Source organism: Budorcas taxicolor, chromosome 5 (genome assembly GCF_023091745.1).
Source record: "Budorcas taxicolor isolate Tak-1 chromosome 5, Takin1.1, whole genome shotgun sequence".
Classification (NCBI taxonomy): domain Eukaryota; kingdom Metazoa; phylum Chordata; class Mammalia; order Artiodactyla; family Bovidae; genus Budorcas; species Budorcas taxicolor.
The window spans coordinates 15,999,322-16,022,864 of NC_068914.1; the positions used below are offsets into that span (position 1 = coordinate 15,999,322).

Below are 23,543 nucleotides of genomic sequence, written 5' to 3' on the forward strand. Positions count from 1 at the left end.
GGGCCAGGCTGCCAGCATCCTGAAATCATACCCTTTGGCAGTGCGCCCCCTGCCCCATCACAACAGGAGAGAGAGAGTGAATCTTCCCAGTCATCACCCCCATTAATCGGCCGACTGGGACAATCTCATGGCTGGAGCTGAGCTATGAACATGGTACCCAAGGAGGGCCCCTAGCCAGCAGTTGCACTCTGCCTGAGAACAGAGCGTGCTTCTGTAGAGCCCGATGGAATTCACAAGACCCTCTTCTTTTTCCAGGGTGCCATCCTCACAACCATGCTTGTCTCCAGGAACTTTTCAGGTATGTGTTTGGCTGTGCACTTTCATTCTTTGAGGTGAGTGGGTCAGGATGGGCCGTTCCCAGGTATCATGCCATCCCGATGCTGGGTATCTCAGGCAGTACCTTGACCAGGATGGTGAGGATGCTGTTTGGAGGCCCTGCTACAGCTGAGTCTTGTAACCTGAAATTCTGGGGGGCTTTACTTGACTTCAGATTGATGATCAGTGTTTCCTAGAACCTCACAAAGAGTAGGCTGCCCAGTCTTCCACTTATGCTGTCCTTGGGGATTCTTAATTCTCTGAAGACTCTCAGCACTTTAAGATTTTAGACAGTCTCAAGGGCACTGGAGGATGTGCTTGGGAAAAGAAAGAGATGAGATAGAGTGAATCTTCCCAGTTACCCCCATTAATTGGCCGACTGGGACGATCTCTACGTTGTTGTGTCCAAGTAGCGATGACTAATAGAAATCATTCTAGATGTCTAAACCATTTACAGCGACTATGCTTAAAATATTCTCTGTGATACCAACCGTAAAAATGAAGAAACAAGCCGGCAGGATGGAGGGAAAGGAACTTGCTTAAATTTGTATGCGGAATTGGGAATCTTGGGATCAATAATTTGTAAATCACACTTGACATTTCTTTTTAAGATGCAAGACACTCCACCTTCCCTCCCCCCCCCCCCCGCCCCCGCCCCCGCCCTCATCATTGTTGGCCTTCAGTTGGGAAGCATTGTGGCTTTTCTGTGAGGAAAAGAGTAATGACAGGACTTAAAAGACTAGAAAGGTGTCTTCCCAACTTGCCTTTTCCCCTGGTCCTCCCTCCCCCTCCCCCCCCCAGCCCCACTGGCTTGGTTCAGAACTTCCCCTGCTTTCTCATAACCAGACTCCCACCCTTGCTTTCCTTCTGCACAGCCATAGTGTGGGGGAGGGGTGTGCAGGAGGCTCAGGTGGATGGCTCCCTGGGCAGAGATTGCTCCCTTGAACTTGAGTCCATAGGCCTGGCTCTAGTAGTTCCTGGTAACCTCCAGCCTTGCCTCTGGGGTTTCATGAACTCTAGACTGCGAGCCACAGGGCCCCGGAAGGTCAGGACTAGACAGTGAGCTGGGAGACTGTCCTCCTCAGAGGGACCTGTGGCGCTGGCTGGGGCTCAGTCTTGCGTTGTGGGCACCCGTGAAGGAAAGGCTGTGTGTTGGATTCGCCTTGCAGATGGGGATAGGAGGGCGCAGTGAGCCACCTCCAGCAGAGGTGGAGCTGTTGCCCCCCTTGGGCCTCCGGTTGGCTACTTCTGCTTACAGAGTCTATGTTCTGGGTTTAAGAAAGCCCTTTGAGAGGATGCTCAAGGGCAGTTCTGTGCCCACCCTAGAGTGGGGTGATCTGTTCTCTCTGAGTAGAAGAGACGTGAAACAGGCTGCTAGGAAATCGATAGCATGTGCCCGGCCATGAGACAGCCTCCGCGTCAGCTTCTTGTCCATTTCAGGAAATTGGTGTCCTAGTTTCAGGAACTCGGTCTCTGTTAGGACACAGCACCTTCCCTGGTCCCTAAAGAGCCTCCTGTCCTTGCTGCTCAGACTCTGTCTGGCCTTCACACTCACTTTGCCCTGGCTCAAGAGACCAAAAAAAAAAAAATGTTGCAAGCATTCCAGGATAACCTCTTCTGCCCTGACTCTGGGACAGGTGAAGACAGCCTGTCTCCAGAAGCTTCTGTAGAAAGAGGTGTGTACAGGTATAATCAAGAAGAAAGGGCACTTGGTGTGCTTCTTCAGAAACAAGTGAGACTGTTTGCTGAGTTGATCCCAAGTAGAAAGTTCAGCTTATCCCTGGATTCGAGCAGGCTGGCTAATGGTGAAATAGGGGCTTCTAGAATGTATTGCTTTAGCAGCCTTGATTTTCTTTCTGGGGGCTCATTTTTTGGGCATCTCCACCTTTGGAACACTGTGAATAAAGCCTTTCCTGGCCACCTGCCTTGAAGAGGGAAAGTGACCTGTGTCTCTGAGAAGCTGGGGGCTGTGAACTAGGGCCACAGACCCTCCCCGGGCCCCAGGTGGGCGAAGGAAAGGGCTGCCATCTGGAAATGCCCTCCTTTAGGTCCCCTCCAGAGGAAGGTCTGCAGATGAGATTCCGACTCCTCCCAGCCTTAAGCTGGGGCAGGGCTGCCTCGGAAAGGACGGCCTCCTCTCTCTAGGTCAGGTTTGGGCCTGCAGACCTTCCACCCGAGGTGGTCATGGGACAGGTGGAGCCCCGGGATTTCCCCACGACCTGCCCGAGCCTGGCCCTCTCAGGTCCCCAGACTGCTGCAGGGCTGGCTGCACCTGCTCACCAGCCTGCCCCCGGCGCCTCCGCTCCCCCAGCTCGGCCGGCTTGGCCACGCCGCCCGGATCCTGCTGTGCGCGGCGGCAGCGGGTTCCTGCGCCTCGCGCTGGGGCATGCTCGCTGCTGACTGGCCCCCGTGGCTTTGCGGCGGCTCTGTGCACTGAGAGACTGTATCCCCTCAGTTGGCAGGCAGAGCTCCGCCCCCGCCTCGCCTGCCGCGAGCGCCGCCGGCCTGGCCGGGCAAGGTACGTGGCATGAGTCCTCCCCGACCGCCTGCCTCGGCTCCCTGCCACCCCACCAGGAGGGCCAGCATGCCAGGCCCGCTCACCAGGGAGGCGAGTCCCATGCTTGCGGGCTGAGATGGGCATGCCGGACGGACCACCTAACTTGGCATCTGCGAGCGCCTCGGTGTTACGGAGCCCCCTAACCAGCCGTGCATGCTGGGCGCTTGCCAACTCTCAGGAGGCAATAGCCTGGGGACGTGGAGCTGGGCAGCAGGAGGCTTTCCTCCCAACGCGCCGCCCGCCTGACAGCCTGGCCTACCTGTGAGGGCTGCGGCCAAGGCGACCCGAGACAACCTTGGCCTGGCTGGGACCTGCGCTGGGGGCCAGGACTAGGCTTCAGCTGCACTGGTAGGCCCCGCCCCTCAAAATTATGAGGTCTGGCCTTGCAAGCCTCTGGGTCTGGAAGGCAGTAGAGTGCAGAAGCTGTGCAGACAGCCGTCCCTGGGTTTGGATCCTAGCCCTGCCTCACCCTGAGCAAGTCACAGCAGCTCTCCCAGCTTTAGTATCCTCATCTCTCCAATGGAGCTAATAATATAACAATTAAAATCATTTTTGGCTAAGGCTCTCAACGCTGCCTGTAGGAGAAGACTTGTCCAAAAAATATATTCCTGTGGCTGAGACCCCACCCCAGATAAATAAAAGCAGAATCCCTAAGGCGTGGGATAGGTATAAGCTTCCCCCCCCACCCAAATTCCCAAGTGATTCTAATGTACTATCAGAGCTGAGAACTTTGATGTATGTAAAGCACTTAACACAGTGGCTGGTCAGGCATAGTAGTAAGCGCATTAAAAAAATATATTTTTCAGATCACCCCAGCATTAACTGGAGATAGGACCGAAGTCTGTTTTTGGAGGTCAGAGTTGTGATTCTCACGGGAGACCCAGATTGGGTAGGAATGGCCACCTGAAGGGAAGAATGGCAGCAGTAGTGACAGTTGTTAACACTTGCTGAGTGCTTGCTGTGTGCCAGGCACTCTGCTAAGTGCTTTTCATGCCACGATCCCATTTTATGGATAAAGAAACAGGTTCAGAGAGATTAAGCAACTCACACAGCTAGCAAGCAGTAGACCCTAGATGCAAGCCCATCAGAGTCAAGGTGGACAGACAGTTGGACTGATTCCATCTCCCTGGAATCTCCCATCCACTGCCTGCCACCTTCCTGTGGCCTTTGTGGCTGACAGACATCACCATCCTTCCTAGTGGAGCTCATCAGCATCAGCCTGTCCCTGGCTAGAGTCTGTCTGCCCAGTCCTTTCTGCTCAGTGGATCCAGAGACTAGACTCTGAGGAAAGGGTGGCATTGAGGACCTGCCCAGTCAAGGCTTCAGCCCCCCGGCAAAACCCTCCTGTAGGTGGTCCTGGTCTCTGTGTCTGTGTCTGTCTGTCCTCACGTCTGGTCTCCTTCGTGAACTGTGCCACTCTTGTTTCTTGAGAACACTCAGGAGATGTCTTGCATCCTTGCAGCTTGGCCGTCCTGAGAATTTCCACGGCATCTAGGGGTGGAGCCCTCACCTTTCACCCTGGCACTCTGCTTCCAGGCCTAGGTGGAAGCTGTTGAAGGCAGAGTTCCCAATCGCCCAGGCAGCCCCAGTGTTGACTGTGGTTTTCTCCCAAGCCCGGAGTGTCCTTGTTTCTGCTGAGTCCTCTTCCATGGCAGAGGAGATCCTGGGGTGCCACCCTGCGGGTCTGACGCTGCCTGAGATGCCCTTCTTGCTTTGGGGCCTCAGGAAGGGCCTCATTTAGGGGTTTCAGGAGACTCTTGGCCCCTTTGTCAAACATGTCAGTCTCTTGCGGATCCAGCTGCTAGACTTGAGGTTGAAGAGAGGGTACAATGCAGGAGACTTGATTTTTCTCTTTGTTTTCACAGCTGCCAAAAGCCTATTGAACAAGAAGTCGGATGGCGGTGTCAAGGTAGGTGTCTCCACTCCTGCAGCCCAAGTGTGGCCCCTCTCCCTGAAAAGTCACTCCTGGGACTCCTTGGCACTTAGTCTCCCCTTTCCCCAAGAACCTCCCTATCCTTGCTTTTTGCTTTAAGCCAGAAACCTCTGTGCTCAGAACAGCAGGTTCCACTGGCCTGGGAGGGCAGAGGGATACGTGCTTCACCTGACCCTAGCTTGATTGGAAAGACTCAGGGGAGGTGATTCAGACTATAGTTTGCTAGGACTGAATCCTGAACTTGACTTCCAGACACAGGTTTTATCTCCAGGGCTTGACTCTCTGGGTTTTTTAGGTTATTGGTTAATCTTATTTTCTTTTAAAAGTACAAACCCATTTAATCAAAGGAAAACAAAGTTTGCCTGGTTGACTCAGGGCACAAGGCTTGGCACCTGAAGCTACTATCCTTTTTCTCTTTTTTCTGATCTCCAAAGCACTTCCAGAACCCAGCTCAGATACCGTTGAGGGAAAGCTTCTTGAACTGTCTCGAGGCATAGGTGCCTTAGAAACAGGCAAGGGACTTGGTTATCACAGCTCATCTTCATTTGGTGAGGGAAACTTTCCTGGGGGATCAAGGCAGGAGGAGGGACCAGGCCCCATAAACAGGAAGTCTCAGTGAGGGTGGCTGCTTGGCCAAGGTAGAGGGGTCCACACAAAGCTCAAGGTGTTCTTAGATGCTTTGTGGGCAGAAAGCACCTTGGGCTGGGGAGATAGATAGGAGTTCATGCTGTCTTGAAACCTACCAACTTATATCGCAGAGAATTTCAAACCATTATCATGCAAACCTTTAAATTAAGACAGAAGTTTAAATTAGACTTTTCCCTGGGATCTTATGTTCCCTGCTGAGCTAGACCTGTGCCCCTTTCCCTGCCCCTATCCCTTCCTTTCTCTCTCATTCTTTGCATGCCTGCTTCCGTGTACTTCTGCCCTAAGGAGGGGAGCTTGGGCTCCACACATACCTGCTGACATAGAGCTGGGGTTGATTGGCAGCCCCTCAGTTTCAGGGTTGTGGACTAGATGGTGGAGCCAAGTTAGGGAAAAGGTGTGTGTGTGTGTACTTAGTTGCTCAGTCGTGTCAAACTCTCTGTGACCCCAGGGACTATAGCTGCCAGGCTCCTCTGTCCATAGGTTATCCTGGCAAGAAAACTAGAGCGAGTTGCCGTTTCCTCCTCCAGAAGATCTGCCCGACCCAGAGATTGAACCTGTGTCCCTTGCATTGGCAGGTGGATTCTTTACCACTCAGCCACCTGAGAATCCCTAGGAAAAGGTGGTCAGTTTATTTAGAGATTTTGCATGTGTCTTTCTGGAGAAGAAGCTAGACTCTGTCTTCACAAAGTGTTTATTAAATACCTATCAGAGGCTCAGTGCTAGGGGCACATAAGAGGTGTAAAGAGGAAATGCAGATCGCATTCAACCTCAAGAGGTTGCAAGGTTAATTGAAAAGGAAAGTGGACACAGCTGGGATCAGCTAAGCACTCAATGGTACATGGACCCTACAAGGGATGGTTCAGTCCAAGAAGCTTCTGGGAAGAAACTTATTGGAGAAAGCTACAGGATGTAGGAAGATTGGACCCAAGTCAGTGATTGCCTTTAGAAAATGGAATTGGAGGCAAGGGCAGGATGGGGGGAGACACCTTTTTTTTTTTTAACTTGTACACATGTTTCTTTAAAATGGGAATGTATTACTTCTGTAACTTAAAAACAACAAAAAAAAATTTTTATAGGTTCTGTTATACATGTTGATGTTCTCTGCTCAACTAAAACATGGAATATATGGTAAAGGGATACAGAAAACACAGCTGGATTGGTCTGGTTGGGCAGAGAAATTGGAGGTTTGTGTGTTAGACCACAGGAAACACCGTAGGCCGCTGAGCAGGGAAGGTTAAGAGTGATGTTTTCGAAAGACTTGGCTGAGTGTGTAAGGGTAAATAGAGGATGGTAGTGTCAACCACAAATTGGCACTTGCCATTGGTACTTAGCATCTACCTCTACAAGGATTAAATCATATGCTGCTGCAGCTACTAATTTTCAACACTCCCTGAAAGGAGTTCAGGGTGGAGAGCTGCAACGAGGCACTCTATGCTCTGGTAAAAACTGGCAGAATAGCTCTTCAGATAGTTAGATATAATCAGGAGCCAATTTTATGAGCCCAGTTCATTCTTATAACTTCCCATATCTAGAAAACCACTAAAATCTTTCATGGTGACAAGTGTTCCTCGTGACTAGCAGAAACCTTCTGCAAAAAAAAAATATATGTGTTTGATTGCATGTACTTCCGCTTTACCGAAATCACACATATACTGACCTTCCCATCTACTTCTTTGGAGCAGTTTCTCAGAGTTATCTGAGGTGCTGTCGCCTGGGCTATCGTCCTCATTTTTGCCCCAAATAGTACTTAATTCACAATTCTCACACTGTGCATTTTTTAAGTTGACAGTAGGAGCTAGACACAGAAGTATCAACTAGGGCTTATTATAGTCTGGGTATAGGGTGAAGTGAAGACGATGAGAAATATAGAGTTAATATTCAAACTAACCAGAGGAGCACAGACCGACCAGCTGGAATAGGTGCTGCCTATGGGTCATTGGTCCAGCTCTACCCATGAGTGCCAGGCTTGGATTAGACATTAGCCCTGATAAGGGGTATGACAAAGGATGTTCCCATTGGTTTCAGGGATTGAAAGAGGGTCCATCAAAGGTAATGTCAAAGTTTCAGGACTGTTAAAAGAAATGGTGGTTTTTCTGCTGGAATGGGGAGTAGTGAAGGAATGTTTTAGAGGGAAGAGACATTTTCTTTTGAACCACATTGAGACTCAGAGACAGGTAGAGATCTGGGTAGAGAGGTCTTTTTTTTTTTTTTCTAAGATTGATTTATTTACTTTTGGTTCTGCTGGGTCTTCATTGCTGTGCACAGGCTTTCTCTAGTTGTGGCTACCAGGAGCTACTCTTTGTTACGGTGCACGAGCTTAACGCAGTGTTTCTCTTGTTGCAGAACCCAGGCTGTAAGCGCACTGGCTTCAGCAGTTGCAGCGCAGGGACGCAGTAGTTGTGGCCCGCGGGCTCTGGAACACTGGCTCAGTAGTTGTGGCACATGGGGCTTAGTGGCTCCCCAGCATGTGGGAACTTTCTGGACCAGGGAGTGAACCTCGCATTGGCAGGCAGATTCTCAATGAGTAGACCGCCAGGGAACGGGTGGAGAGGTCGTTAAGGCTGCTGGTATAGCCCAGGGAAGTCAACACCGGGTGTGCAAAGGGGGACTCACCTGCGTGAATCTCATGAGTCCATTTACTCAGCCAGTTCTGGGTCTGAGGAGCTGGGAAGGCAGCAACATGATCCATCCTTTAAAATGTTCCCTGTGGGAGAGAGACAGGGAAGCCATGAGTTTTGGTGTGGTCTGTTAAGGTCAAGGAGGGAGGTGCATGCAGGATAGCCACTGGGGAGCAGAGAGACCAGCATCTGAGCCAGAACAGGAAACTGAGTTTGAAGGACTAGTTGGATTTTGCCAAGTTAAGGGGAGGGAAGAGAAAGACATTCCAGGCAGAGGGAAAAGCACATGTGAAGGTACGTGAGTTTGAAACAACATGATGATTCTGGGAACTCTGTTAGCTTTTGTATGGCAGAAGCGAAGAGTGGTTGCACAAAATAGGACCTGAAATAAAGCAGTGACAGCTGAGATGGTGAGAAGAAGGTTAAAGGTGTCGTTAAGGAATAGGTTTCTAGCAGAACTTTGTAGTTCCTGGCCTCAGGCACAGCTATGTAAGACTAGCCTAAGGAGCTAGGTAAAATACACAGATGTCAGGGTCCAGCCCGGATTTCCGATTCAGGAAGCCTTGGGTGGAAGGAAGAATCTGACTAATTCCATTCCTCCATATGAATCCAAAGCACACAAAGGTTTAGAGAGTCCAGAAAAGGCAAAAATTTCAGGGTTAAACAAGAGGCTGGAAGAAGAATCAGCAAAGGAAATGAAGAAAGAGGTAGACAAAGAAGAGAGGGTACAACAAGCCAGTCCTTACAGGAACACAGAAATGCAGGCTAGGCAAACAGAAACAGCAGTTACGTTGCTTTGGGGAACCTAGCCCAGGGTCTGACCCTGATCGAGTGCTCCATAAATGAGTTTTATGCTTGAGAAAAGACTTCAAATATAGAGGTGGGACCAGAAACTAAGATGCAAGTTTTTAAGAAGGGCATGACCAACCAAAATTCAAAGGCCAATAAGAGACTGGGGAAAATATTCTCAGCAGGTGTGATGGGGTGTGCTGTGCTTCATTGCTTCGGTCATGTCCTCCTCTTTGTGACCCCATGGACTGTAGCCCTCCAGGCTCCTCTTCCCATGGGGATTCTCTAGGCAGGAATACTGGAATGAGTTGCCATGCCCTCCTCCAGAGGATCTTCCCAACCCAGGGATTGAACCCAGGTCTCCCACATTGCAGGCGGATTCTTTACCACCTGAGCCACCAGAGAAGCCCATTGATGGGATGAGTTAATATTTTTATGCAAAAGAGCTTTCTGTAATAAATAAGAATACCCCCTAAAACCTGGCAGATAAATGGTCAGTGAAGATGAACTAACAATATGAAAGAGGAAGTAACATGGGTCAACAAATGTGGATGTTTAGTCTCAGTGATGTCAGAGGCAGGTTGAAATGCAGTCCCATTTTCACTTTTTTTTTTTTTTGGCCACACCACGCAGCATGGGAGGTCTTAATTACCCAACCAGGGATCGAACCTGTGCACCCTGCACTGGGAGGGCAGAGTCTTAACCAGTGGGCTACCAGGGAGTCCCCATTTTTTGACTCTTTAGTTTGTGGTAGTGGTGTAAATCAGAATGACCCCCTCCTAAAACAGCCTGTGTGTCAAAAGTCATAAAAGTGTTCCTATTTTACCCTTTAGTTCTAATTCTGGGAATTTTCCCTAAAGGAATCATTCAAAATATGGAAAAACTGAAAGCAGAAAGATGTTCAGCATGACGTTATTTATAACCATGAGAAGATGAGAAACATCAAAAGCTGACAAGATAATGACATGTGGAACATCAAAAGCCAATAAGATAATGATGAAATAATTATGGGAAATTAATTGACCATTACAAAGTTATTAATTTTTATGACTATATAATGACAGAAATGTTTTAAGTGGAAAAATGAGGCACAAAGCTATACATACACTGCTATCTAAATTTTGTTTAAAAAAACAAAGTTTTTTAGATTATATTCAGTGTATAATAGGTGAATAGAAAAAGAACCAGGAGAAAACCCACTGAAGTGTTACTAGTAGCTTCACTGGGTGATGGGAACTTGGAAACTTATTTCATATATTTTCCTGTATTTTCTACATTTTTCACCTAGAGTGTGTATTACTTTGATAATCAGAAGAAAAATTAAGATGCTATTTATTTTTAAAGTAAGGTATTAAAAGAAACTCAGATACAGCTTACAATGATATTTTTAAATTGGATACACAAAAGACTAGCAAGAGTGATAGGATTCTGGGTGTTTTTCCCCCTCTTTTCCAAGCTGCTTGTAATGTGGTTGCGGTCCTTTTATAATGAGGAATAAGTATATAATAATGAACAGCGTGGTTGGATAAAAGTGCCCCAAAAGTGGAAGGAAAGGACAAGGCAAGGTGCAGGGTGTTTTCTTTTCTGGGCCTTCTTGAGCGTCAAGGTGATAACCTGTGTCATGAGGGAGACCTGTGAAGCTGCTCAGAAGATCGTGAGCTGTCAGCATCCCAGACCGTTCTTTGAGACCCCATGCTGCTTTCCCAGCCCCACCCCACTCCCCAGTTCCTGCTGGGAGTCCACAGGGGGATTTCTTTCTTGCTGTCCAGAAGCTTTCACAGACGCTCTCAGACATTAACACTGGTTTGAGCAGTGAGTCTTCCTTGTGCACTTGAATATGGGGACTTCAGGTTCTGCTTAGGTTTCTTCAAAGGTAGATTCCAGTGACCCAGGGTCTATGGAGGAGCAGAGCCACTTATGAGGACAGACTTCTCACTGAGAATAATATATGCATTCCACTAGTCCCAGGCCAGCATGGCCATCCAGTCTTTAAGGAGAGAGAAGGAAGAAAAGGAGGGAGAAATAAGGAAGGAAGGGAGAGAAAGAAAAGGGAGAGAGGTCCTGTTATTTTCCTTAAGTACTGTTTGAATGTTTCAGTGTGGGAAGGACCCTTGAACCTTCTTTTGGTTTAAAATTTTAAACATTTAATTGTTAAACATAAGTGAGGTGTGGTTCTTTAAAAAATGATCTGGAAATTAAATACTACTGCTGGCTGCAGGGGAGGAAGCCAGCTATGCACAGCTGCGGGCAAAGCCCTAAAGGAATGGAGAAAGAAATGGAAAGAAGTCTGCTCACCTGGTAGAAACGAACCCATGAGTAGAAAGGATTATCTTGGGTTTTCCTACAGGGCAGTTTAGGAAAAAGAGAGCCAGTTGGGAGCAAATTGGGAACTTATTCCTCACTAGTTGAAGCAGACGGCAGAAAGTGAAGGCAAGAAGTGAGTGAAAGCAACCTGCATGGCCTTTGACAAGACCAGCCCTGGGCTGTGCACCCGCAGAGTTTTTGGTGCTGGGATTCCAGGCTAGTTAGAAGAAGCCTGTGCTCTGCTTTAACCCAGGAGAAAACCACAGTAACAGTCAACAAACCCAGTTTAACTCTGCAAACATTTGTTGATCGAATGTTAACTCTAAGACATTTTGCTCAATTGCCAAGACAAATAAGATATAGACCTTCCTTCAGAGTGTTACCCCTCTGGTTGGATAAAGTGATAAATATATATGAATGTAAAGCAAATCGCTCTTTTTTGGATAACTTGGAAGTAAAATCTCCTATGTGAGTACATATGAAAGGGTAAAAGCAAGAGGCCTCATTATATTTAGACTTTCTTTTTCCTTAGATCTATTTCTAAATTGTGAGCATTCTTTTAAATATTTGTAGTCCCCTTCTTTTGAAAAAAAAACAAAAAACAAAAAACAACGCATTCTCAAAAATGTCTTCTGAAGTAGAATATCAACTTCTCGAGGGCAGAAACATCTATCTGTGTTCACCATGCCTAGAATAGTGCTCAACAAGCATTTGTTGGGTATGTTCATGAATATGCAAGTCAAAAGACAGACAGACATGTTCAAAGAGGACTCCTGTCTCCCGGCAAGCTGATGATAAAATTCTTAATTGCCTTTCAATTTTTAGACGTAGTCTTCTGAGATGTATTTTCAGTGTTCCATACAGTCTTTATTTTTCTCTGCTTGTTTATATCTGAACATAAAGTTTTTGAGCATCTAGTTGAGATTAAGGCATCCTTGCTTTCAGCATTCCCTGTGGTTGGCATCTTTGTGTCCGTGTGATCACTGCACTTTTAACCACCTGCACTCCTGGTGTTCCATTGCCCCCTAATTGCAAAATGCAATAAAACGATGAAATCTTATAAATGAGCATGGCCATAGCAACAGAGAAATGGGTGCCAAAATATGTTTGTCAAATGATTTTCAAAAGCCCAACATCTTTATCTGAAAAGTTATCGATGTGCAGTGAAAAAGTCAAGGTTCCAAAGTGAAGCATTGTTAAAGCAGCTTTGGCTCTTTACCTAGTAACTGTTCACTCAGCTCTCAGGCAGACGTAGTAGTGAGAAAAATAATCCTATAGGTGAGCTCAATAAGCTGAAACCTATAACTGCAGCAAAATGTTACTCACTCTCATAGACCTGTGACTTAATCTCAATGAAAGAAGTTTCTCTGAGCAAAGCTGAGACACCTCAGAATATACTGTGTTTGTGAACCTCCCTTTCTCTGGGTCTGGAGGGATGTGTGTGCCTGTCCGGCTAGACGCTGTTTTAACCCTTCTGGTGCTGGACTCCAGGTCTCCTCCTCCTCCTCCTTTCTCCTGAGGCAGAGCCCACGCTGGCGCACTAACCTGCAGCGTCTCTGTGCTTCTCTTCTTACCTCCTCTTTCCCCTTCTCTTTCCCTTTCGCTGTGGTGTGTCCAGAAAAGGAAGTCGAGTTCCAGCGTGCACCTAATGGTGAGCCTTGCCTGCCCACCCATCCGCCCGCTCCATGCTGCCTGCGCCCGCCTGCCAGCCACGCAAACCCATTCTGCCATGTGCGTGTGCTTCCCTCATCCTCACTGCATGTCTGTGCCATGCGGGCAGGTGCGGCCTGTCCTGCCAGGCGGGGTCCAATGCCCGAGGTCACCCAGCGGCCTCAGAACTAGGCATGGAAGGTGTGGTGTGGCACTCCCTGCTGCAGCGCTTGGGCTGCCCCCAGTAGCCCCGGGGCAGGATGTAAATCTGGTAGGGATTCGGGGCCAGGTGGCAAGCACAGGGGGAGACCCTCACTCATGGTCGCTCGGGAGGAGAGGCCCTGCTCACTGGGCACGAGCATTATTTCCTATGGATCGGCAGCCAGGGGCCCTCCGTGTGGAGTGTGGGGGAGCCGGGTGGAGGCTCTGAGCTTCACTCTCACTCTCTCAGCTTTCCCCTGTGCTGGTGCCCATTAGCCAGCTGTGCCCAGTGTTTGTCCTTCCCACCCCACCCACAGGGGCACCAGCCGAAAGGCTTCAGAGCTTGTCTTCTTTCTCAAGGGACACAGAGCACCCAGGGGAATACAGCAGCCTGAATCTTTATGAAACATCTATTGGGTTGGCCAAAAAGTTCATTTGGATTTTTCCATAAGGTATCGTGAAAAACCCAAATGAACTTTTTGGCCAACTTGATACTAAAGCCAGAGGTGGGGCTACCTGGGTGACATCCCAGCCCTCCACAGACATGGCGGGTTTTACAGACACGATCCAGTCCTTTCCCCATGCCAGGGTCTTTGTCTCAGCTTTGCAAACAGAATGGCTTCGTTCAATCAGCCCCAAATAGGTCCATGTCAGCAGCTGAGTGAGGAGGGCTCTGCACTTTTTGGGGGATATGGAAGAGAGCAGAGCTTTTGTGAGATTAGGCCCACATTCTGTCTATTCCTGGGGCCCCCTTCTCCAGCCTGCAGAGTTCAGCAGAGACTTAAAGCACCTGGTACCTGGCTTGAGGTTCCATGCCGAGCCCCAGATTTGGGAACGCCTCAACCACTGATAACAAGTTACAGCTTCGGGTGTGGTCCGAGGGGCCACAAAAGAGGCTTCCGGGCAAGAATAAGTAGGACAGTCTGGAGAGCTTCCTGGATGTGTTCTGGGGGAGAAAAAGCACGTCCTAGCTGCCAGCGTGCCGTCATTGGCACCCCGCACATTGATGGCCGCTGGACATTTGTGTGTCTGCATGTTGAAGACCTCACAGGCATCAGGCTGCTCCTTAGTGGCCCCCGGTTCCACAGAGACTCCCAGTGAGACTCAGTGTATTTATTGGTTAGGGGATTGTAAGAGGCAGAGAGCATCAGTATGGCTCCTTGCCCTGGAGATCGGCCTCCTTTCTTCCTCGCCATCTTCTTCCCGCCTCCCTTGCTGTGCCGCTCAGTGTAATATTCTGAAAGGCAAGGAGATAGCCTAGTGGTCTGCTGCTGTTGGCCTGCTAGGCAGCCTGCTGTTTCCTGAGGACTAGGACTGCTGACACAGCTCCCACCTGGACTCACCTGCTGTTCTCTGGAGTTCTGCCCATATTCCTAGCTGATCCTGTCTAAGATCAGCCAGGCAAAAAGGCCAACAGCACAGCCCTGTGTCTGCGCCCCCGGGTCAGTGGTTGCCTTTTGTATCCAGAGTCAAATTCCACCCCTTTCCTCTGTGGATACTGTCTCCTCGACCAGGTTTTCTTTCTCTTCTTGCTCCTCTTCAGATCAGGCTTCAATCTAGTGTTGTAAGGGGAAGGAAATGCAGGTGGCAGATTGAAAGGGCAGCAGGGGACTGCCCACAGGGACCCAGAGTTTCTGAATTTTGTTCTGCTTTCTCATAAACTACATTTCTTTCCCCCTATAAAGTGAGAAGATCTGAATTTCTCTGCATCAAGTGTGATTGTACAATGACAGGGCACCTAGCATCAGCAAAGATTTCTGGAGAGATGCTTTTAAAACGAGTCTTTGGGCTCCTTCCACCTTGAGGATGCCTCCAGGGCTAGGTCTCTGGGTCCCTCCAAATAATCTTCTCTGGTCATCTATCCAGCCATTGCTCCCACCCCAGAGTGTTACGGGAGTGTTAGCCCACCTCAGGTCTAGCGCCTCCGGACCAAGCTGGGGGACAAGGGAGGTCTGGGAGTCAAATCCAATCTACTTCGGTGACTCTAGAGGAACTAAACCATCTGTTTTCTTGTCTCAGCCACAGAGCAACAACAAAAACAGTCTCGTAAGCCCAGCCCAAGAGCCCGCGCCCTTGCAGACGGCCATGGTACCTCCTGACTACGGCTTCTCCGCCCCTGCCCCTGGCTGCCTCCCGCTTCTGCCCGCTTCCTTCTCTTGCCCCCGCTGCCAGGCCTCCTTGGCCACTTCCCTCCTCATCCCTATAGAGCAGGTGGCTCTGTGTACTGCCCCCTCATGGTCCTGCTTGGCCATGCTCCCTCCTGCATGGCATAACTCTGCTCTCTGTGCTCTTGGTGGGGAAGAGTGATCAGGGCTCTCAGCTAAGCCTCCCAGCCCCGAATGGGTCTGCTGGGTGGCCAGGAAGGTGAGCTGCTTCTAAAGGGAGAGGGTAGGAGCTTCCCTGGGCTCTGTATCTCAGTTCTTGAAGGCCTCCTTGTAAAATCTGCCTCAGCCCCTCCTTGACAAAGCAATAAATAGGAAGGGGGCCTGGAGTCCCCCACCTCTGGATGGTGCTGAGGTCTCTGGGAAGCCCCCATGCTGTCTGAGTTCTGTCCTGGCTCAGTCAAGGGCACTATGTGCTCTCAGGTCCCCCTCTACTGCTAAGTGGAGATGGCAGGGGGGTAACTGGGAGGGAGGGAGGGGAACCAGTGCTGCTGCCCCCCTGCTCCTCCTCCCTGCACTCTGTCCCCCAGAGCTGCCTGCTGAGGACAGGAACTTGGAGAGAGGCAGGGGTGGGTGGAACAGGCAGCAGTCTGGGCTCAACTCGCTGAGGGCCTCCTGTGAATCTTTCTGGGAGACCTCAGGCTACTCTCCCAGTATCCATGTCTCCCACACAGCCCCTGACGAGCACCTTTGGTCAGGCCCAGCCTGTGCCCTCAGCCCCACATCTGCTCCAGGGTACTTGTCCCATGGGAGAAAGGACACTCAGGTCTGGCTGGATTTGAGAGCAGGGGTCCTTGTCCTCAGCTTCCCCAGTACCTGCTTCCATTAAGTACTAGGCCTCTACTCCTAACCAGCCAGTGCTGTCCCCTAAATCTGGGGCTTCCAGCTGCCTGGTAGCCAGTTGAACCAGGATATTTTGTAAGAATGACTGGCGAGCAGGCCTCAGTGGTCATCATAGGGTCAATATTCGAGGGCTGGGGTCCCTCAGGGGAGAGCCGTAGGTCCGTTCCCAGGTCAGGAGGGTAACTTTCATCTTCTCTCACAGGAGCCACAAACCACCGTGGTACACAACGCTACCGATGGGATTAAGGTGAGTGGCTCCCGAGCTGGGCTCCTGCTTTCCAGGTCAGCAGGGAACAGGTGGGCTGGGCCACAGGGTCTCAGGGTCCTGGAGACGGCTGCACCTAGGGGCCACGGTGTTTGCAGTCTCGGCTGGGGGCAGCATATGGCCTGTCGTCACTGTGTTCCTGGGAAGGACATCATACCTCAGTGATTCTGAGCTCAGGCTCTAGAGGCAGACAGGTCTGCATTTGGATCCTGGCCCTGGGCCACTGGACAAGTCACCCTCCCACTCTGCACCTCAGTTTCCTGATCTGAAAACTGGGGATGCTAGTAATAGTAGAATCTTCCTCCATGACTGGTGAAGCTTAAATGAGAGTAAACATGAGCTAGTAAAACAGAGGCAAAAACATACAAATCCTAGAGCATTAGTTGTCCATTGCCTCACTCCTTGATGCCCTCAATATCCTTGTCTCCTTATTTTCATTACCATTAGTAAATATTTATTGAATCATCCACAGCTCTGGTTTACAGAGGTGACAAGAGGAAATCTCTCTCCACAGGTGTAAGGGAAGCAGATGATAAACCAAAAACTATACAAATAAGATAAAATCCAGTAGCGATAAGTGCTATGAAGAAAATGTCACGAAGTAAATAGAGAATGAACGGGGCCTCTAATTGAGTGGTCGGGAAGGGCCTCCTTTAGGAGGTGATCGTTGAGCTAAAACACTAAACAACTGGAAGGTGGCAGCTGGGTAGACCCTGAGGCAGAGTGCCCTAGACAGTGAGGATGCAGGGGTCAGGGCCAGGCGCAGAGGAAATCAGAGCTCAGAGCATGGTGAGCAAGGAGAGGGAGGCAGGAGGGGGGTGAAGCCTGAGGGGCAGGCGGGACCTGCTGTCAGGCTTGATACCAGTTTGTATTTTTTCCAGCAGCGACAAAAAAGCTGTTAGAGGCTCTTAGCCGGGGAGTGAAAGAAAGTGAAAGTGAGGTTGCTCAGTCATGTCCGACTCTTTGTGACCCAATGGACTGTAGCCACCAGGCTCCTCTGTCCATGGGATTTCCCAGGCAATAGTACTGGAGTGGGTTGCCATTTCCTTCTCCAGGGGATCTTCCCAAACCAGGGATTGAACCTGGGTCTCCCGCATTGTAGACAGATGCTTTACCGTCTGAGCCACCAGCAAGGTCCTGGTGGAGTCCTGCGACGGTGCACATAGCGCAGCCGAGAGGAGCTACCCCACGCCCGAGGTCAGGGCCAGAAGCCAGGAGGACCCCATGGCCGAGGGGTGGCGGCATGATTGTGACCCCATGGACTATAGCCTGCCAGGCTCCTCTGTCCATGGGATTCTCCAGGCAAGAATACTGGAGTGGATTGCCACTTCCTTCTCCAGGAGATCTTCCCCACCCAGGAATCGAACCTGGGTCTCCTGAATTGCTGGTAGATTCTTTACCAATTGAGCTATGAGGGAAACCCATAACGGAGGAGTAATGGAGTCCAATTTACACATCAAAAAACTGGCTGTGTTATGGGCAAGAACTTTGGGGCAGAGGCAGGTGTGGAGACAGGGAGGCCAGGCAGCTATGGTAGGAGTTCAGGTTCCAGATGTTAGTATCTTGGGCTCAGCTGTGCATTGGAAGAGAGGAGGTCAGACGCGATTTATTTTGGAGGTAGAACTGACCGATTTTTGGTTTTCGATTGGATAATTGGGACATGAGGGGAAGAAAGGCATCAGCATATTATAAAATCAGACCTCCAGATTTTAGCCTGAACAACTGGATAAGTGGTACATTTACTGAGTTAGGGAAGACTTAGGAGGGTGTTTGGGAATCAGAGTTTTATAAGAGTCACATTGCAGCTCCCATAGGAACACGTACTCTGCTTTTGTTCTGCTTGGTTCCTCTGGTTTCCAAGGGCCTGAGTTTATAGAAACTTGTTCTTTTTGGCCCGCAGGGCTCCACAGAGAGCTGCAACACCACCACGGAAGATGAGGACCTCAAAGGTAGGTGTTGGCCCATAGTGGGGAAGGGGCCCCAGCAGTGTCCCGAGGGGGCACCTGCCTCATCTGCCCCCAGAACTGAGATTGGTGGCTCCTTGTACCCCAAGAGAGGGTTTGGCCTAAAAGCTACTTTCCATGGGCCCAGGGATGAGGCCCCTATCTCGTGTTGCTGGGCTGGGCAGGTGGCTTCTCGTCTTTGACCTCATGTCCAGGATAGTTAAATGAGGGCTTTTCCCAAGCCTGTCGAGGCCCAGGGCTCAGAGAGCTGCTCCTGTCTGCTACAGTGTGATATCCCAGATCAGGGACATCTTGAGTCCCCGCAGAGGTGGCCTGCAGATGTCATGAGCCATTAACAAGGTCACTAGTGATCCCAGTTTCCCGGGCACTAAGGTAATTCCCCAGAATGTAGAACTTTGGGCTCTAAAACTAGAACAGTCCTGGACACATTGGGGTTGGTCGGTCACTCTCGTCACAAAGCCCCGGCATGAGTGACGGAGTCAGAACCGCATTTGGCCCTGCCCCAGTGGTCCCGTGAGGACACCAGCTTAAGTTTGGGCCTGGCCAGAGTGCCAGGGGACGTGGGAAGGCATGGCAGGCTAGACCACTGTGAATCTCTGTCTGACTCTTTGGTTTGGCCTCCTGGGATTGCTCCCTTTGTCCTAAGTGACCTTAGGACAGGTTCTCAGAAAAGTCGGAGGAATGTTGCAGCTCACAGCTGAGAGAGCACACCGGAGGCAATAAGGGAGCAAGCAAACCTTTGGTAATCAAGAAGAGAAAGCAGAAACACACAAGGCAGCAAAGAACAGTGCCTTCAGGGCTGCCGGGATTGAGATCAGGTCATTTCAGTTCTGGTGATACTGGTAGAGTCAGCGGCTCCGTCACTGCTGGGCTTTCGACCCTGCAGCGTGGGTCCCTAGAACATCTTCCCTGAGACTAGGGCTCCTTGTACAGGCTGTTGGAAGGCTCCTCTGGAAGCCGCAAACCCAGGTCTGTGCCCCTTCTGGGGCTTTCAGCTGGGAGGCCTCTCTGGCAGCATGGACGTGGCCCCAGGTCCATGCCTCGGTTCTTCAGTGCCACGGGCTCGGGTCCTGTCCGGCTTGCTCGCTCACCTGCCTTGTTCTGTTTGTTTTGGCTGCTCTGCCTTGCCCTGCCCTGCCCTGGCTGGCTAGCTGCCCCGCTCCGCACTGGGAATGGCAGCTCGATGCCTGAAGGACGGAGCTCCCGGGACAGGACAGCCCCCTCTGCAGGCATGCAGCCCCAGCCTTCTCTCTGCTCCTCAGCCAGTAAGTGTGAGGGAGGCACATTCTGGCTTCGGTCTCCCTGGCTCGTCCTGAAGCCCCTCAGGGATCCCCCCACCCACCACCCAGAGCTGTCAGCCCAGCCCAGCTGTCATCTAGTGACTACAGCTTCGGGAGCTCAGCCTCTGCTGGGTGGGGGAGCTGAATGGAGGTGCTGTTAAGACCAGACAGGGGTCCTTGAGACTGGGGCCCAAAGACATGAAGAAAAGTGGGTGGAAGAATGTGGCAGGAGGGAAGGAGTAGAAAGCCAGTGGGATATGCAGAGGGCCTTGTCTCAGCGCTGAGCGGGAAGAAAGGTGGAGTCAGATGTCAGGCCCATGGTAGAGTGGGTGTGAGGTGGTGGAGAAATTCATAGTCAAGAAAACGTGTTCCCCTCAGTGGTTCTTGAGGGTCAGCATAATATCATACTAAGAGCCTGGGGTGAGACTGACCTGAGTTTAAATCTAGCTCCACTACCTTCAAAAATGCGTGAAGTAGCTTAACCTCCTGGAGCTACAGTTTCTTTATCTGTAAAGTGGTAATCAAATGACACTCACCTCAGAAATATAAATGGGATAGTGGAATGTCTTGATATGATGCTTAGCTGGTTAGTGGTAGCTTGTATTTACATCTTCAGTTGTGTTTTTGTAGAGGATGCCTTCGTCTGCTGCTTTCCCTCCTACCATCGATACTTCTAGAGTTTCTAAACACGAGCCTCTTCACCCATAGGGCCCCAGTCAGGTCTTGCAGATGGGCTTGGTGGGGTTGGAGAGAGAGAGAGAGAGTGTGTGTGTGTGTGTGTGTCTGCGTGTGTGTGTGTGTGTCTGCGTGTGCATGTACCTGCTTGCCTTTAGAAAGTGGATGAAGCCCTGTGGTTCCCCTACCCTCCTGCTTATTCACCCGAGCCGCCCTCCTGATGGTGGCAATGCCTGTGGGGCCCTGTGCTGGCTGCACTGTCCTCTCCCAGTTGTGCCCCTTGGCTGTGCTGTTCTAATGCTCACATTTGTCTTGCAGCCTCTCGCTCATGGCCTGGGCCAGCCTGGGGCTCTGGTCAGGGTTAGCCTGGGCCTCCCTTACCCTGGCAGCACCCTCTGCTAATAGTGGCGCTCCCTGTAAGTGAGCTGCCCATGAGAGCGAGGTGTCATTAGCAGTCCCTTGGCTTGGAATTGGGGTGGGGGGCACTCTGAGGGCACCAACTCTGCCTGCCTGTCAGTCTGAGCCTTGTCCTTGGTTTTCCTGAGGGACACATCCTAGCTTGAGAGCTGGTGTGAGATTTAGAGTTTTTCCAAGGGTAAACGGAGCTGGTAAGAGGCTCCATTTAAAAAGAGTGTTTAAGTTCCAAGGCCCTTTACCCCAAAAAGCCCTGTGGAGGAGATGAATAAGGCAAAGAGAATTAAGCATCCATCCCAGGGGTCTATTCATTCTTTGGAGCCCTCCTCAACCCTGGCTAGAGTCTGATTTCAGGCTGGCTGGTGCCCAGGGCTAAGTTTTGGACCACTGTGTGAGGGCTGGGGGGATGGAGGGTGGGCTGGTAATTGAGACCTGACTGAGCCCCTTCAGGTGAGAGAAATGAGTGGTGGAAACAGCCATACCAGGAGATGCTTCTTTGAGAGCCTGAACCTGTGGGGATGGGATACAAAGACTGAGGGCAGAGTATTCACAGGGTGTCAGGCTCCTTGCTTTAAAGACAAGAGTGTTTTCTGCATCCTGGTTATTGATGGAGAGGGAGGCAAAGGCCAGAGGATCATAAGGCGGGCTTTAGGACAAAAGGGTTATTAGGTCTGTGGACAACAGAGGGCAAAGGGAGAGAACGGTAGGCTCGCTTTTCCAGAGAAGGGCCTTAAAGAGAAGAGGGATGTCTTTGTCAAAGAGATCACAGGGGATTCTCTGATGGATTCGGGAGGGCTTTGTGTCACCTGGGAGAATCCCAGTCTCACATGGGTAAATTGCTGGATTTTTCCCCCTACAGTGCGGAAACAGGAGATCATTAAGATCACAGAGCAACTGATTGAGGCCATCAACAATGGGGACTTTGAGGCCTACACGTGAGTAGAGACCCATTTCCTTGAGATCCAAGTCATCTCTCAAGCCCTTCCTGCCTTTCAAAAAGCAGCTGGGACCCAGGGAAAAGAGAAGGCTGGGCCTTGGGCACAGCATCTGAGTTAAACACCAGGCCCCTGAGAGCCCTTCCAGGTAGACGTTGGTGATTGAGCCCACCCATGGTGCCTGGGCTGGTGGGTTGCAAAGGTGGAGCTAAGCTGCTCAGCTGGCAGGGCCCTGAGATCTCAGCCATCTTGTCAGGCCCAGCCTACAGCTCACCTGCTGCCACTGGAGGAAGATAGATAATAATTCTCACATAAGACTGACAGGCTGCTTTTTTTTTTTTTCCCTCCCCTGTAGGAAGATTTGTGATCCAGGCCTCACTTCCTTTGAGCCTGAGGCCCTGGGTAACCTCGTGGAAGGGATGGATTTCCATAAGTTTTACTTTGAGAATCGTGAGTGGGTTCGTGCTGCTGAGATACTCCTGCCTGCCCCTCACCCCCTTGCCTCTGTCCCTGCTCACCTTCTCCTCTTTCCAGCCACCCGCTTTTCCCTTACTGGGCCTGCCTGCACCCTGGTCTGTGTGCTTGCCTCCAGGGGCCTGAGGATGGTCTTCAGCTGGCATCTCCAAAGGCCCTCCTCCCAGAGCCCCGTGTGCCCCTCTGTTCTGCAGCAGTGCCGCTGTATAGTAATCAAGGCCACTGTATTTGTTTAAGCCTTACCTCTTTCCAAGATACTTGGAAACCGTGAGAGGTTAGATTGAAATGATATCAACGAGTAATAATGAAGCTCTGTGTCTGCAGGTTTCACAATAGAGGAAATTAAAACCAGGATAAGAATGTGCAAACAAGTAACAGGGCACCGTTGGTGACTGTGAGATCGGAAGTTGTGGCTAGGGTCCTCCTTCCAGCCACTGAGGGATTCAGGAGTCCTGGCTAGGGGTGGGTGGCTGGGGTGTTGTGCTCCAGACAGTTCCTGGAAGTCCCAGAGGATAAGAAGCTAATTCATCACCTCCTCCCATCTTTCTTTCCACTAAGACCATCCCCCTCCTTATTTTTTTTCCTCGTCTTTCCCACTTTATCCTGGGCCTTCCCCACCCTGCCCTGAATTTTATTTTCTCACTGTTTTCTCTGCTAACTACCATCCTCTCCATGTCTCAGCTGCAGTTATAAACCCTAGGTTATGTAAGTAATTCTATTAGCCAGAAGCAATTCCAGAGCGCACAGAAACTCTCTGAAAGGTCTCGTGTAGCCCCTAACATTCGAATTGAACTAAAATGTGAATCTCAGTAAAAGCAACACAGTTCATGGTGTTTGCTGATAATGGCAACACATCTTCTTTTGGTTTCCCCCCAGAGGATCCTGGGGGCTCTGGGAGTACCCTCAGCTTGGTGCTTTGCCTTTTTTTTTTTTTTTAACTTTGGGCCTTTATAAAAATCAAAATCAATTTTGAATATTTTAAGTTCTTGGTTTTGCTCTACAGTCTTAATTAGGGACAAGCCAACCCTTATGAGGGCTTCCCCGATGACTCAGAATGGTAAAGAATCCACCTGCCAAGACAGGAGACAAGGATTTGATCCCTGGGTCGGGAAGATCCCCTGGAGAAGGAAATGGTAACCCACTCCAGTATTCTTACCTGAGAAATCCCATGGACAGAGAAGCCTGGCCTGCTACAGTCCATAGGGTTGCAAAAGTGTCAGACGCGACTGAGCACACACAAGGCTTATGAAATCTAAACCCACCTGTTGGGGAAGAAAGATCATCATAGTCTTTCGTTAAGATAATCTTGAGTTCAAATGTTGTGTGGGCAAATTACTTAATTAACCTCCTTGAGCCTATTTCCTTATCTTATAACGAAGAAAATAATATCGACCAAGGAATATGGCTCATGCATGTAAAACCCGCAGTACATTGTCTGATTAAAATACTAGCTGCTGTTAACACTGCTCCCCACCTTTCTCTTCCTTTTAAATAATTGAAACTAATCTAATGGGGT

At 50.2% G+C, this 23,543-nt stretch overlaps 1 protein-coding gene across 17 annotated transcripts in view; it reads left to right on the forward strand.

Annotated features, from left to right (window-relative positions):
- CAMK2G (calcium/calmodulin dependent protein kinase II gamma) overlaps positions 1–23,543 on the forward strand; it is a 55,018-nt gene that overhangs the window by 28,568 nt on the left and 2,907 nt on the right. For 2 of the 17 annotated variants that reach the window (XM_052639872.1, XM_052639876.1), the window contains 10 exons: positions 256–298; positions 2,771–2,833; positions 4,738–4,781; positions 12,783–12,815; positions 15,035–15,103; positions 16,223–16,267; positions 18,186–18,234; positions 19,401–19,514; positions 21,478–21,553; positions 21,909–22,003. In XM_052639872.1, coding sequence (XP_052495832.1) covers positions 256–298; positions 2,771–2,833; positions 4,738–4,781; positions 12,783–12,815; positions 15,035–15,103; positions 16,223–16,267; positions 18,186–18,234; positions 19,401–19,514; positions 21,478–21,553; positions 21,909–22,003 — 631 coding nt within the window. The remainder of the gene's footprint in view (positions 1–255; positions 299–2,770; positions 2,834–4,737; positions 4,782–12,782; positions 12,816–15,034; positions 15,104–16,222; positions 16,268–18,185; positions 18,235–19,400; positions 19,515–21,477; positions 21,554–21,908; positions 22,004–23,543) is intronic. The other 15 variants (XM_052639879.1, XM_052639875.1, XM_052639873.1 and 12 more) reach the window with 15 other exon arrangements.